Here is a 16,465-nt window from a genome sequence, read left to right as displayed (position 1 = left end):
CAAAAAAAAAATAATTTCCAACAGGAAAGTGAGACTCCTGTTTTGAAGATTTGTCCTTCTTTGTCTTCGAGATACTGTACTGTACTGTAATTTTTTTAATTTTTTTTTTTTTTTCTATTAGATTCAGTCCTTATTGTCTCGTTGGGAAAACCGGTACTTTGAAATGTAATATTTATTGGAAAGTGGCATTAAATGTGCAAAAACTTATTTATAGCCTAATTAAATAAACATGCTACAATTGGGTATTTTCTGCATAGTAAATTGAATTCTTATCTATTATTCTTTAATATACAATGAAGTGCAGCCAGTAAAATAGAAATGGTATCAATTTTCCAATTTAACAAAATTCTCCTAATTCTGAATATAGGGATGTGGTTTTCTTAGATGGTATTGAGCATGACAAGCTGCACAGATACACGTTGTTGTCCTTTGTCCTTTTTTTAATTAATTAATTTATTATTTTTTTTATGATGTTTGCAAATTTTTTGCTCAGTGTGTCTTGGTGTAGACTTTTCACACTATGAGCTGTGTATGTTTCCGGAAATATTTGTTCTTGCATGGTAATAGTGTCCATATTTGCACCTGTGAGTGGAGGTGGGAGGATATTCGAGCCTTGTGGAAACTGCAGGGATAGATTGGGGGATACTGTACAACAATTGCAGTCATTTGGGAAAATATTTTATGTTCTATTCATAAAAAGAGGGCGTATAGTGCACTTAAATATAACGTGTTATAATGTGAAATGAGGACTGCAGCGATTAACCAAAAGCAGAAAAAAATTGCGCTAGCCAATAGCTATAAGTGGGTACTAATAGTAGATAATTGAAAAAAATTTCTAACTGATGGACTTCGTAGGCATAACAAGGATAGACTTTTTTATAAAAATATTTCAATATTTATTACAAAAATACAATTAAAAAGCACATTAGACTTACATTCACAAATAATGCTTATGAGTATATCGACTACACCATCTACCTATTCAAATTATTAAAATGAATAAGGAATGGAAATATCGGAAAATCGAGCATGTCACTCTTATCAATAATAGCAAGCTTACGAAGAGACGGTGTGTCATATATAGCTCAGATCAGCTTGCTCTATATGTTACGCGTTCAATAACGCTTCATCAGGAGCTTTAGATGTATTCTATGAACAAAAAATAATATGTATAAGTTCATGACATTTTGTATATAAAAAAAATACATTAATACATAAAAGTATATAAAACTGTTGCCCCCGTGACGTTGACAGTTTGGATCATGTCCCCAGTCCAGACCATAACCCCTAATGATATATAAGAATCTAACCCAAAGATTGCAAAAAAAAAAAGGCTCAATTCCTACTTACATTTTCCAATACGGAGATGAAGTAAAATAGGGTGAGCGGGGAATAGTGTCCTTGGCCTTGGTGGGTGGTCAAATGGAAAACAGATCACCAAGTTAGCTTTGGAATGATCTGTATATATACACATGAATGATAAGGGATCAGTATTATGTATTTGATTTTATTTTAAATTTAATTTTTTTTGTTGTTGTACAACATAGTTAAAGAAACTGTACATATATGTCATGCCTATAATCTACTAATAGTGCTATGACACACTAATTAGGTGAAACATCGTAAAATGCATTGTACAAAAAAGCAAACCGATAATGAAAAACACTTCAAAATATAAATGTGAATGATTCCTTTAAGTATGATGAAAGTCCAAAAGTAATAAATAAATATCCACCACCAAGTGACTTGATGCAGAGTTTTCAGTTTTTCGGTAGTCAAGGACTCTTACCTGATAGTTGGGACCACTTATCTCTAGGATGGTCAAGCAGACTGCGGAGTAGCGAAAAACACCAAGCTCCTAGGGCAATGAGATTGTGGATGGATCCTTCACCGTAATCTCCCCTCACAGCGGGACATCCCAATCACCCAGGAACAGAAAATGATCATACAAATAAAGAAGCTCCAATAGTGTAATACTATTAAAGTAGGGTTTATTGAAATAAGAAAGCCAAATGGCTACTTTCAAAGTATAAAAAATCTGTATGCGCATATAAGATAAATATAAATTGCCGGCAAAGCAGAACACCCGAACTTCTGGTATCACGGATTCCAATTCCGCCATCGCTCCCCACGTGATCCCGGAAGTTCGGGTGTTCTGCTTTGCTGGCAATTGATTTTATGACGCATTCATTCATACCCTGGGGGTCGCTCTTTATACCTTTTCCCATGTTTCACAGTCACTAAAGGAGGCAATACATAAATCCTAATGACCAATGACAAGGTGCAGTAACTCTGTGGTGTTAACATGGGGGTAAGGGGAGGGGAGGGGGGGGGGGGGTTTGAGCCCTGGCTAAACTTTGGGGGGGGGGGGGGTGTAGTAATAATACAATCATTGCAAAAATGCAGACACAGGCTGAATTCCACCACTGAGTCAGCGCTCCACTGGCATACAGGCAGTAGTAAACTAAAATCGATTAGTGGCAACAAGTGACAACCCAAAGTCCATAAATGTAGTTGCATCCAAAAAGGTCCAATCAGTGTTGGTACACAGCATGTATGATATACGCTGTCTCCGGAAGCTTCTTACAGGTATGGGAATCCCTCAAGAACATGCAACAGAAAGAAGGGGCACCACATAAGTGACTCTATCACTTCTGGTGACCTGGCACCCTTTCTTTCTGTTGGATATACCGATTGCAGTCTGTTGGTAAAATCCTTTATGGACTAATTACCCACCTTTAGATTCCTTAGCCAGGGTGTCTATAGATTTGTAGTTTTCTTAATGGCTGGGCTATTAATGGCATATCCTTGGCACACCCTTTATACCTTAGGACACCCTTTTAACCTCTTCCTATGCTTCACATTCAGTAAATGAGGCAATGCATAAATCCCAGTGTCAAGGTGCAGGAACTGCATTGTATTGGGATGGGAATGGGGATATTCAAGCCCTGGCTAACCTTTGGGGGTGGAGTCGGTGACATAACGATTGCAGTCTGTTTGGGACACCCTTTATGCCTCTTTCTATGCTTCACATTCAGTAAACGAGGCAATGCATAAATCCCAGTGACTAGTGTTGAGGTGCAGGAATTGCGTGTTTTTTGGATGGGAGTGGTGATGTAGCCCTAGCTAACCTTTGGGGGTGGGGGTGTGGGATATAACAATTGCAGTCTGTAGGGAAAATCCTTCATGGACTACTCATTCGCCCCTAGATTGCTCATTAAGGGTGTCCATAGACTTGTGGCCATTCTCTTTTCCTAATGGCTGGGCTAGGAGGGCATCGTCTTTCAATAGCATATTTTTATACTGCAGGGCAGCACAGTGGTGTAGTGGGTAGCACTTTCGCCTAGCTGTAAGAAGGGTCACTGGTTCGAATCCCAACCACGACACTACCTGCTTGGAGTTTGCATGTTCTCCCTGTGCCTGCGTGGGTTTCCTCCAGGTACTCCGGTTTCCTCCCACACTCCAAAGACATGCTGGTAGGTTAATTGGATCTTGTCTAAATTGTCCCTAGTATGTATGAATGTAAGTTAGCGACCGTAGATTGTAAGCTCCTTGAGGGTAGGGATTGATGTGAATGTACAATGTATATGTAAAGCGCTGCGTAAATTGACGGCACTATACAAGTACCTGAAATAAATAAAAAAATAAAATACTGCACACATGAAATCACTTCAAGTATTGGGAGATGCCTGTACATACCATGAGGGCATCCGTTATGCCTCTTCCCATGCTTTACAGTTGGCAAAACAGGCAATACATAAATTCCAGTGACCAATGGCAAGGTGCAGGTAATGCGTGGTGTTGGCATGGTGGTGGTAAGATTCAAATGTCAGCTTTGTGGATTGAAGATCCTATCTGCATTATTGATTATCCCAGTGCTTACATAGCTATATAGTAGATATGGTTGAAAAAAAAAAAAAGACAAGTCCATCAAGTTGATCCTTATGTAAGGTTTAGGAGTGTTGTGTCTACAGAATGCTCTGGAGACGCATGAAGTTATGGCTCCTCTCTGTTACTCCTCTGTTAGGTTTTCTCGAGGTCCATTTCTCGAGGTTCATTAGGTGAAACATCATAAAGTGCATTGTGCAAAAAAGCAAACAGATAATAAAAAACACTTCAAAATATAAATGTGAAAGAGTCTTTTAAGTATGATGAAAGTCCAAAAGTAATAAATATCCACCACTAAGTGACTTGATGCAGAGTTTTCAATTTTTCGGTAGTCAAGGACTCTTACCTAATAGTCGGGACCACCTATCTCTAGGATGGTCAAACAGTCAAGCAGAACACAAAGCTCCTAGGGCAATGAGATTGTGGATGGATCCTTCACCGTAATGTCCCCTCACAGTGGGACATTCCAATCACCCAGTAACAGAAAATGATCTTACAAATAAAGAAGCTCCAATAGTGTAATACTATTAAAGTAGATAACTAAAGGGGGGGAAATTTTGGGACTTTAAATGAAGCACGTGTGTGGTTTTCCTCCATCTAGAATGAATTTTGACCATTCTGACAGTTTCAGTTGAATTTGGGGACAATCCTGTGTCTGCACTCACTCCCAACCTTTCTAGACATTTCTCAGCCAAGGCCCTCTTGGGTGAGGAATCTATCAGCTGGTATGGATTTTCCTGGAGAAACAACCACTACTTTGGTTGCCTGCTCTTGCAAAGATTTAAACATTTACTCTGGACCAATCTGAGCCTGCTTGTTTATAGAAAGTTCTTTAATCAGAAAGGATCATTTGACAGATTGATTATACCTGTGTGTCTGACACCTGCCCGATTTTCTCGATATCAATATGTAGGAAATTCTTTATGTGAAAGCCTTGTCCTTTTCCTGAAGAAAATAGAAACTTTCCCATTACATCAGGAGTTTGGGGGCTGAATGTACTGTATGTCTTATATTGTTCACAATGGGAATTATACCCCTCTATGGCAGTGTGCCATATTCAGCTGCTGCACCTGCAGGGCTCTAATGAGGAAAACTGCAGGGTCTGCATCCCTTTAGGTCTGGTTTACACCTATGCAGTTTGCTTTTGATTAACTAATGCAGTGCTTTTTGTGGTGCATTTTGCTAATTGTTTTTCTTTTTGTACATGCGTTTTCGACACTTTGCATTTTTATCCTTTATTTCTTTTTTTGAGGGGAGATGTAATTGCTAGGCAGATTAAAAAAGGCAAAACACCTCAAAAACGCATTAAAAAAAACGCGTTTCTGCATTTTTGTCTATTGAACCAAAAACGCACTGTGCTGCATTTAATTAAGTCCCTAACCCTTTCCAAAAATGCAGTGGCTGAAAAAAACACACATATGTGACCGTGTCCCATGGGAAACCATGTTAATTGGCCTGTAGTGCGTTTCTGCAAAATACACTAAAAAACGCATAGACGTGATTTCCTTTTGGGAGTATCTCATTAAAAATGGCATTGTTGTTGCAGGGAATGCCCAAAATCTGACTTGCATCTTTAGTGCAGACTTCTGAGAAAATCAGTGAGCCAATCACACAAGCAGGAAGTGACATATCTGGGGGGGGGGGGGGTGTTCTGTACACCATCAGAACGCCTCCAGGTAGCCATATTGCATTGCTTTTTTTGTAGAAAATGACAACACTGTAAATTAAAAAGTAAAGGTAATCTTTAATAACATTCCATTACAATATGACTTGTGTTTTATATGCTTGCTTTTTTTTATTTGCAATTTTATTTATTTATTTTTGGACAAAGGGAGTTACCTCTTAAAGTGGACCTTCCATGGCAAATGGGAGGTCTTCTTTTAGCCAAACCCCTATTCCCCTCCCCACCGCCCACCAAGAAAAAGCTTTTGTAAAGGAAATCTTTTTCGGGGGGGGGGGGGGGGGATGGGGACGACCTTGGCTCCAGCCGCCCATGTTTTTGGAAGGCACGGATGATGTCACCGTGCCCCCTGGCAGAACTTGGTGGTGAGTATACATTCTTGGAATTTCCAGCTTTCAAGCATGGGAGGCCATAGACAAGGTAAGTATTATTTTTTTTATTTTATTTTTTTTGGGGGGGGGGGGGGTTGTCTACGAATGTTTTTTGTGTTGGGGCAGTGGCTGGCAAAATAAAGAGGACCTTCCATTTGCCATGGAAGGTCTGCTATAATTAATGATCCTGCCTGGTGTTCATGTCAAGATTATATAACGCAGAGCACAGTCCCTGACATATTGCCTCCCGTACAGTAAAGCAAGCGACGTTTGACTTATCTTGAAGCTGTGGCAGATTACTAGACGCAGGCAGCCTTGCATCAGATGTATTGCACAGTATGACACTGAGAATTATTTGTTCATTTCCTAGGCTGGAGCCGTGAAGGATTACATTAAAATGATGTTGGAGAATGACAAGCTGAAGTTCTTGGTGTTTGCACACCATCTCTCCATGCTGCAGGCCTGCACGGAGGCTGCCATAGAGAACAAGGTAACCTAATCCATCTCTCCATTCAAATGCGTCAGTCATGTGATTTGTTATTTACAGAAGAGCTCCCAGCTACGCCTACCCACAGACGGGGCTTGCCAGACGTATGAGCGATGTTTCGTATGAACAATCTCTTGTATAAAAGATTTGTTCCTTAAATAGTAATAATTCTCCCTGCCAGAAAAATTGTACTTTTATGGAGAAAAAAAAAAAAAAACTACTAGTAACTGTAAAAGATAATATGTATATTATACGATCAATTAAATCTGAAGTCCAGGTATGGTCATTTTTACATTAGTGCAGCTTGGACCATACCATACCTGTGGGATCCTCATGAAAGCTGGAAGTCACTGTAGAAGGCATTGCTACTCCCAGTGGTCACCGCTAGATTCCAGATCCCATGCCAAGCGGCTGCCCTTCTGCATTGTGAACATAGAAGGTCGCTCGCTCTCTTGGCACGGGTGCCGTTCAGGGAACAACATGCATTTTCACAATGAATGCAAAGCATTCCGTAATTGAGCGAGGTGGGGAGGCAAGGTGGTGATGTCATGATCTCCACCTCGCCCAGTCAAAGAACATTTGGCATTTCTTTGACGCTCATTGGCACAAGCCACTCTACATGGTGCTCATGCCAAATGGGTGACCTTCTGTGTTGACAATACAATTAGGACAGCTGCTCAGCACCAGATGCTAGTGGAGATCACTGGAGAAGCGGTTCATACTGCAGTGATTTCCAGTCTTCACGGGGATCCCGCAGGTATGACACATATATATATATATATATATATACATACTTAGATGTAACTATTTTAGTTCAAAGCAGAACAAAAATCTCAGCATACAGTACTTATTTAGTTGTGTGCTTTAAAGTGGTTGTTGTAAACTCTTCCATATACCCAGTGAAGTGCCTCAGGTGATACACAGACATGAAACAATCCTCCTACATGTGTTCTATCTGTGTATCTGCAGTTTTCTCTATAGCCGTTTAAAGTTCAGACTTTATAAAGCTTCTGAGCTGTCAGAAAAAAGGGGGTGGAGCGCTGACGTTACACTCCAGCGAGGGAAAGGATTCACACCCCCCCCCCTCCCTACGCTTCATGCAACTCAGAGAAACAGAGCTGAGGCCGTCAATCAGCTGAAAATCCTTCTCATGTCACCTTTTTTTTCTTGGTGTCAGAAAAACTAGTCAGAAGTAATTGATGCTAATAGCAGAAGAATTAAGCAGCAGCCATGAATGTCACTCGGTGCTTTTAATTGAGAAAAGTACACACTGTAGAGGCATATGCTTTGTTCATATTTCATGTCTGAGGTTTACTGTGACTTTGCTGTGCTAAGACACGCTGACAGCGTGCGGAGAGAAGAAGAATGCCGATAACCGGCTTGTGTTAAAAGGACATCGGCACTGATTATCGGTGCAGTCCCACCAGTGCTGCCAATCAGTGCCCATCAGTACCACCTATCTGTGCCCATCAGTGCCTCCTCATCAATGTCACCTATCTGTGCCACCTCTCAGTCACTATCAGTGCAGTCTCATCAGTGTGTCCTCATCAGTGCCCACCAGTGCCACCTCATCAGTGCCACCTAACAGTACCCATTAGTGCCGCTACATTAGTGCAACCTATCAGTGCCACCTAACAGTGCCCATTAGTGCCGCCACATCAGTGCAGCCTGTCAGTGCCCATCAGTGCAGCCTCATCAGCGCACATCAGTGAAGAAGAAAAATTACCAGTTTGCAAAATTTTATAAGGGTCCTTTCACACTGAGGCGGTTTGCAGGTGCTATTGCGCTAATAATAGCGCCTGCAAACCGACCCGAAAGTGCCGCTGCTTTGATTCCAGTGTGAAAGCCCCGAGGGCTTTCACACTGGAGCGGTGCGCTGGCAGGACGGTAAAAAAAGTCCTGCTAGCAGCATCTTCGGAGCGGTGATGGAGCGGATTGTATACCGCTCCTTTACCGCTCCTGCCCATTGAAATCAATGGGACGGCGCGGCTATACCGCCGGCAAAGCGCCTCTGCAGAGGCGCTTTACGGTGGTTTTTAACCCTTTCTCGGCCGCTAGCGGGGGGTGCACCGCCCCACTAGCAGCCGCATACGGACGGTAAAGCGCCACTTAAAATATCGGCGCTTTACCGCCGACGCCGCTCCCGCCCAAGTGTGAAAGGGGCCTAACAAACTATGAAAAAAAAAATTTTTTTTTTTCCCCGTTTGTTTAGAAAACAATAAAAAACCCCTGCGGTGATTAAATACCACCAAAGGAAAGCTCTATTTGTGGGCATAAAATAACAATTTCATATGGGAACAGTGTTTATATGACTGTTCAATTGTCATTCAAAGTGTGACAGGGCTAAAAATTGGCCTGGGCAGGAAGTGGCTTGGCTTAAATGCCACTTTTACCAGCATTTGGCATTCTTTTTTTTTTTTTTTGTTTAGCCTGTAAAAGCACCTCTACGTTGGCCTATGTGACCATGCACACACAGGTGATTACAGGCGTATTAGGAGCTTTTACAGACGGCCTAAATTCACTTAAACACGTGTTCAATATGCAACTCTTTTGGGTGAATTTTTTTAAAGCGACTTTTCTCCTGCTTAGTTTTTTTTTATCACTTTTAAGGTGGCTGCCTCCATTGTCTGTAGTGAAATGCTTTGAATTAATTGGACAGGATTTTCCTCCTGACTTTAACTTCAGTGGAGCTTTTTCCTTCTTTCATATTTACTAAAACTGTGTTGGAAAGTCCCAGGAGAGACGCTGAAATCTTAATTGGGGGTGATTTCGGGCCATTAATAGCTCGGCAATGCGAATTGTCAAAGATCCGCCGCGGTCAATAAACCGCTACTGACAGTTTAATTAATAACCTGCTTTAATCGTAAGCTCTGCGAGGCAGTCCCTCTTTATTTTTCTATTACATGTCTTCAATGTGTAGCTTTCTTTGTGCTTAACCTCATTATATGTATCGATCGAATTCCTCTGTTAAAGGCTGTCTGTGTACTGCTGGAGCTTTAGTAAATCGCACATATAATGGCCATGCATAAGTAAGTAAACACACCTGTTCAATTTATATCTCCTGCCATATGCAAATAGGCATTTCAAAGTGTTTATTATATGCGCATTCTAATTACAAAGAGAGAGCTTGCAACAATATATGAATATTATTGGTAACATGCAATTTCAAAGTAGGTAGCAGCATCTGGGATTCATCGTGGAGATGAAAACCCTCGTATTGTAAAACAACCCATTCAGTTTAAAATTGAAATGAAAGACAAAACATTTGTGTATTGATATAAAAAATAATTATAAATATATTTTTTCCCCTTTTTTGTAAGTGATCAAATACACTCCGTTCTCAGCTGCATAGGGATTTTCACTGGGGGGAGGAGAAACAGCAGCACACTGATCTTTCCAGTAACTGGCTATGCAGGAGGGGTGTGTCAGGAAAAGTCTGATCATTGGAGAAGAGCAGGCTGCTGTGCTCTCATGCCTAGTGTGGTCAGTTTTTCATAGGAAAGCAGGGGGACTGGCAGGAACACCAGGAATTTTACACAAAGGAAGCAATGCAAAGAGAACAGGATACTTTTTCATACAATACATGGTACAGCCGCCACATATCAGGAATATGAAATGTTAGGTTTACATATTCTTTAGCCACTTGCGGACCGCCCCACGCACATATACCGTGGCAGGACGGCCGCTCTGTGCCAGATCACATACTTGGTACGCGATCTGACACTTCCGGGGCTGGGATGAGCGAGCGCGCCGTCGGCGATCTGCTTCTGCTGTGATTGGATACAGCAGGAGCCAATCAGCGGATCTGGCAGGCGCGATGTCCGCTAGGACCCGCCGATTGTTCGGGAGACTGGCAGAATGGTGGACTGCCTATGTAGACAAGGCAGACCGCTGTTCTGTGAGAGGGGAATGTACTGATCCTGTGTTTCTACTAAGCAGGAACACGAATCTTTACCTCCCCCCAGTCAAAGCACCTTCCCCACAGTTAGCAAGCACTCCCTAGGAACACATTTAACCCTTTAAATCGCCCCTGATGTTAACCCCTTCCCAGCCAGTGTCATTAGTACAGTGACAGTGCATGTTATTTTAGCACTGATCACTGTATTAGTGTCACTGGTCCCCAAAAAAGTGTTAGTGTCCGATCTGTCCACTGTAATATCGCATTCCCGCTATAAGTCGCTGATTGCCGCCATTACTAGTGAAAAAAAAAAAAGAGAAAAAATATCCCATAGTTTGTAGACGCTATAACTTTTGTGCAAACCAATCAATATACACTTATTGGGATTTGTTTTTACCAAAAATATGAAGCAGAATACATATTGGCCTAAATTGATTTAGAAATTTATTTACAATTATTTACATTTTTTTATTGGATGTGTTTTATAGCAGAAAGTAAAAAATATATTTTTTCAAAATTGTCGCTCTTTTTTTGTTTATAGCGCAAAAAATAAAAACCGCAGAGGTGATCAAATACCACCAAAAGAAAAAAAAGGACAAACCTTTTATTTTAGGTACAACGTTGCACGACTGCGCAGTTGTCAGTTAATGTAATGCAGTGCTGTAACGCAAAAAATTGCCTGGTCATGAAGGGGGGTAAATCTTCCGGAGCTGCAGTGGTTAAAGTAAAAATTTTAATTTTCACCCAGAAATTAAGGGAAAAAATATTCCTCATCCATTTTAAATTTGTTGTCGATTTTGAAATGTGTAATTCCCTGTGTAATTTCTTGTCGGCCGGTTATTCTGATTCTAGAACTATGGACATATGTAAACACAGGAAGCACTTTAAAATGTATCTAAGTCAATCTTTTATGCTTTCCTTTGGTTCTGAATACTATGTGGAAGGATTAGAACCCCTGGCAGGTTTGTATTCCTCTCTGCTTTCCTGCTGGGGAGATTCCCCCCACTTTTTTGGTCTTCGTGACCATTGCCACAGAAACAGAAAGTGATTAAAATTCCCAGATTTTGTAGTTATTGGAAAAGGAGATAAATAGAAATTTTCTAAGGCAGACGCTTGTTCCAGTGACAGCTGTTTACTTTTGCAAAGATTTCTTCTCACTTCCTGTTGTGCCCTAGGAAACGAGGAAAAATCTCCCAGCAGGACATTTCAGGTCAGTAAAAAAAAAAACAGATTTTAAACTGGGTTTAAAACTTTTTAAATTAATTTAGTAGCTTTATAATGTTATAAATCCAGAGGTGTGCTAAGTGAAATGTAAGGGTTCATCCCCTTTAGTTGTGATGTAATGGGTGTCTCTAAAAGCTACCAAAGGCAGTCAGGTCATTGGATTATGGGTTTGATTTGAAGGAGAGCGCTTTGTGTCAGGGTCCTAGCCAATTAGAAGGTTTCAGTTTGGGAATAGGAGATGGAGGGACCCAAAGGAGTTTTCCAGTGGGGTATGGGAGCGCTATACTGGGATACAGCCGCCTAGATGTACCAGCCATTTATAGTAAATTCTATAGTTCAGTTTTTAAACTCCATCAAATAAAATTACGTAAGACTTAATTTTTTTTTTTTTTTTTATCGGCTTAGATTAAAACTTGCTTGTCACTTTCCTCCATTATACAGATCAACACTAAGCGCTTACCGTATTTTCAAATCTTTATGTGAAACATAATAAAAACATGCCACAGTATACATGTAAAATTGACCTTAAAAAAGATTTCAGATAAATAGAACAATTACACTTCCAAATGCAACAAACAATACATTGTGGATAGCCTCAACTGTTCATAAATTGCAAAAAATAAACCCAGGATCTACCGTTGTCATCAATCACATCCAAAGACCTCACTGCAGCGGATCAATAACGTTATGGGATTATCCTGTTTATTATCCTGTGGCACACTTGAGGAAGGGAAGGTGAAGCTCACACTGTGTGTTAAGCCATGGAGCTGTAATAGCAATAGTTGCAGTAAAGGGGATAATCCACCAACAAGGCTCAGCAAAATGGAGTGATTTCCTTGCGTTTACTCACTTGAAGTGATCCTTTCCATTTTCTTTCATAATCTGCTCCAGAAACTCTTTTAAACACACTTCTTCTTTCCCAATAACATGTAGAGTTAACTGCTTTGTTACTAATATACAGTTTGACTTTTGTCTTAAGTGACTATCTTGTTCCACATCTCTATCTCGTTCTAGTTCCTCATCTCCATCTAGTTCCGCACCTTCGCTCCCTTCTAGTCCCTCACCTTCACCCCCTTCTAGTCCCTCGCCTTCACCCCTTCTAGTCCCCCCTCTCCTCCTAGTCCCCCTCTACTCCTTCTAGTCCCCCTCTACTCCTTCTAGTCCCCCCCCTCCTCCTCCTAGTCCCCCCCTTTCCTCCTTCTAGTACCTCACCTTCACCCCCTTCTAGTCCCCAACCTTCACCCCCTTCTAGTCCCCTACCTTCACCCCCTTCTAGTCCCCAACCTTCACCCCCTTCTAGTCCCCAACCTTCACCCCCTTCTAGTCCCCAACCTTCATCCCCTTCTAGCCCCCAACCTTCATCCCCTTCTAGTCTCCCATCTTTATTTCCTCCTAGACTGTAATCTCCTTCTAGACCCTCATCTCCATCTACTCCTTAGTCCCTCATCTCCATCTCCTCCTTAGTCCCTCATCTCCATCTCCTCCTTAGTCCCTCATCTCCATCTCCTCCTTAGTCCCTCATCTCCATCTCCTCCTTAGTCCCTCTTCTCCTTAGTCCCTCATCTCCATCTTCTCCTTAGTCCCTCATCTCCATCTTCTCCTTAGTCCCTCATCTCCATCTTCTCCTTAGTCTCTCATCTCCATCTTCTCCTTAGTCCCTCATCTCCATCTCCTCCTTAGTCCCTCATCTCCATCTCCTCCTTAGTCCCTCATCTCCATCTCCTTCTTAGTCCCTCAACTCCATCTCCTCCTCCTTAGTCCCTCAACTCCATCTCCTCCTCCTTAGTCCCTCATCTCCATCTCCTCCTTAGTCCCTCATCTCCATCTCCTCCTTAGTCCCTCATCTCCATCTCCTCCTTAGTCCCTCATCTCCATCTCCTCCTTAGTCCCTCATCTCCATCTCCTCCTTAGTCCCTCATCTCTATCTCCTCCTTAGTCCCTCATCTCCATCTTCTCCTTAGTCCCTCATCTCCATCTTCTCCTTAGTCCCTCATCTCCATCTTCTCCTTAGTCCCTCATCTCCATCTTCTCCTTAGTCCCTCATCTCCATCTCCTCCTTAGTCCCTCATCTCCATCTCCTCCTTAGTCCCTCATCTCCATCTCCTCCTTAGTCCCTCATCTCCTTCTTAGTCCCTCAACTCCATCTCCTCCTCCTTAGTCCCTCATCTCCATCTCCTCCTTAGTCCCTCATCTCCATCTCCTCCTTAGTCCCTCAACTCCATCTCCTCCTCCTTAGTCCCTCAACTCCATCTCCTCCTCCTTAGTCCCTCAACTCCATCTCCTCCTCCTTAGTCCCTCAACTCCATCTCCTCCTCCTTAGTCCCTCATCTCCATCTCCTCTTTAGTCCCTCATATCCATCTCCTCCTTAGTCCCTCATCTCCATCTCCTCCTTAGTCCCTCATCTCCATCTCCTCCTTAGTCCCTCATCTCCATCTCCTCCTTAGTCCCTCATCTCCATCTCCTCCTTAGTCCCTCATCTCCATCTCCTCCTTAGTCCCTCATCTCCATCTCCTCCTTAGTCCCTCATCTCCATCTCCTCCTTAGTCCCTCATCTCCATCTCCTCCTTAGTCCCTCATCTCCATCTCCTCTTTAGTCCCTCATCTCCATCTCCTTCTAGTTCCTCATCTACAACTATTTCTTGTGCTTCATTTTCATCTATTCCTCATTTCCATCTTCCCCTGGCCATTGATGTATACTTGCAATATGTGACTGCACACTTGATGTGGAAGGTTTGATTGCCAGCTTGGTTTCACCTTTTTATGTTGTTTAAGAAGTAAGTAGTTGAATTACTAGCTCCTTTTGTGGCAGGGTGTCTGATTATAAACTGGTGAGTCCTGAATAAGCTCAATAGTCTTTACATGGCAGCCATTTCTGTGAACATTGGCAAAGTAAAGAGTCGTTTGAAATGCACATCAGTGCCTTTGTCAGCGGGTTTTTGTTCTGTTCAAGCAGGTTTTGCAGTCCCATAGAAGTCTACCAAAATGCAAAACCCTCTTGAATCAGGTCAAGAGGAGGTAAACTGTGGGTGAAATGCACCTGTTAGTTCTGAATGACCTCTGAAACATCTCAAACTGATGACAAATTGATACAATCAAGAGAAGCCCAAAGGTTGTTGAGCCAGGCACTAGTTTCACTATAATGTAATACTGAGACAAAACAAGATCGGTGTTGTACTCCCTTACAGCTTTACCATACACACATGGGATAAAGTGTTACTAAACCCAGTAATATCAAAATAGTTCATCCGCCCGCACCCAAACCCCGCCCCCCGGTCCACTGCTTATAAATCTTCTTTTTACATGCCACTATATACCCTTTTGGCTGATCTGTATACCACGGTCACGTGATAAACTGCAGGGTCTGCCCGAGTGCTAAGTGTTCAGGTAGGAGGAGATTTTCACTATAGCCTGTGTCCTCATGCCGTTATGGGAGGCGGATCATCAAACAATCAATCAAGGTGTGACACCCCACCCACTGTGTTCTTTTTTAGTTACTGGGCATGGAGGAGGGAGGGACTGAGCTGTCATTTAGGATCTGTATTCACGCCCACGTGTGATGTCAATATTATGTGACCTAAAAATACTCAGCTCAAACAGGAAATATTCTCTCCAGCAATAGAGACCAAACTGAGCATGTGCAGCAGTACTACCCTCACTGTGTCTTTTCTGGCCTTGCTAAGAGAGACCCTACAGGAGGGGGAGGATCTGTCCATACAGGATCAAAGAGCCTTTTTACACAATACAGAGGATTAACCCATTAGGTTCCACAGTGAGTATCACAAGCATGCTATTCTGTATATACAGACCGATTTTACTGTTGTGGGTTTAGTAACACTTTAATATTTACAAAAAAATAACTTACATTAATGATTTATTTAAAGTTATCACATTTTTAATTCTCTCTAATCTAATAAAAAAAACTTCTTCAAAAGGCTGTGTTCCATTTTGGATTTTTTTTCCCCCCAGGCTCGTTATATCCGGATAGATGGCAGTGTTCCATCAGCAGAAAGAATACATCTTGTGCACCAGTTTCAGAATGACCCAGACACCAGAGTGGCTATTCTGAGTATCCAGGCTGCTGGGCAGGTGAGGAGCTCTTGATGAAGTTGATTCTGTCATGAAGGTCTTTGTTCAGCACCTTCCTGTTATAGGGTGATAACACTTTTTGTTTCAGTCTCCCAGTTGTGCACCTGCATTGTCATGAGTTCACATGGGCCTCTGGTGGAGACTAGAACTTGTAATTTAAACACATGGTCATGGTTCCCTGTTGTCACCATCCGGAAACCTGCCCTGAGAAATGTCACTCACTGAAGTCCATGTAGAGAGAAAGTAGCTGCGAAGAGACAGATCATAAGCAGAGAGATACAGAAAAAGATGAACACAGGTGAAAGGATAATTTGTTAAATGTCAACAAACAGCAGTTATGTATCAACTTTTATTTTTTAAGGCCTCATGCACACGCAGGACCGCTGATAAGGCAGTACAGTACAGCAGGGCCTCCTGTACTGGGCCCGGGCCCCAACAGTTCAAGAGGGGGGCCCGAGAACATGTTGAGCAAGAGGTCCAGCTGTACTGTCTTATAGCAGACACGATCCTCTTCTGCCTCCCCCTGCAGCACTGCCAGCTTTTCCTCTTCTTTCCCCCTCTGGCTGCACTGCAAGGGGGGAATGGTTCCAGCACATGCTATATAGATCGATGTCCTCAGTGACTTTCGGCCAGGGGAAGGGAGGCCCTGTCAGGCTGTATTGGGGGGCCCCCGTGATTCCCAATAGCAGCCCTATGCACACTGGACATTTTTGCATCTGCTCCTAGGGGATTCTGGCATTCCTTATTCTAAACTCCCTTGCATGTTAGCCTATGTGCCCATGCAGCCATAGAATTTTATCAGCGTTTAGAGCAGTGTTTCTCAACTCCA

The 16,465-nt window shown here is 42.3% G+C and overlaps 1 protein-coding gene across 3 annotated transcripts in view; it reads left to right on the top strand.

The window, feature by feature from the left end:
- The window catches only part of ZRANB3 (zinc finger RANBP2-type containing 3), a 471,114-nt gene that overhangs the window by 253,006 nt on the left and 201,643 nt on the right, over positions 1-16,465 (top strand). For all 3 annotated transcript variants that reach the window (XM_073634288.1, XM_073634289.1, XM_073634290.1), the window contains 2 exons: positions 6,311-6,430; positions 15,517-15,636. In XM_073634288.1, coding sequence (XP_073490389.1) covers positions 6,311-6,430; positions 15,517-15,636 — 240 coding nt within the window. The remainder of the gene's footprint in view (positions 1-6,310; positions 6,431-15,516; positions 15,637-16,465) is intronic.

Source organism: Aquarana catesbeiana, linkage group LG06 (genome assembly GCF_042186555.1).
Source record: "Aquarana catesbeiana isolate 2022-GZ linkage group LG06, ASM4218655v1, whole genome shotgun sequence".
In the NCBI taxonomy this organism is placed as follows: Eukaryota; Metazoa; Chordata; class Amphibia; order Anura; family Ranidae; genus Aquarana; species Aquarana catesbeiana.
Note: the sequence above shows the minus strand (reverse complement) of the source record. Positions and strands in the feature narration are given on the sequence as shown.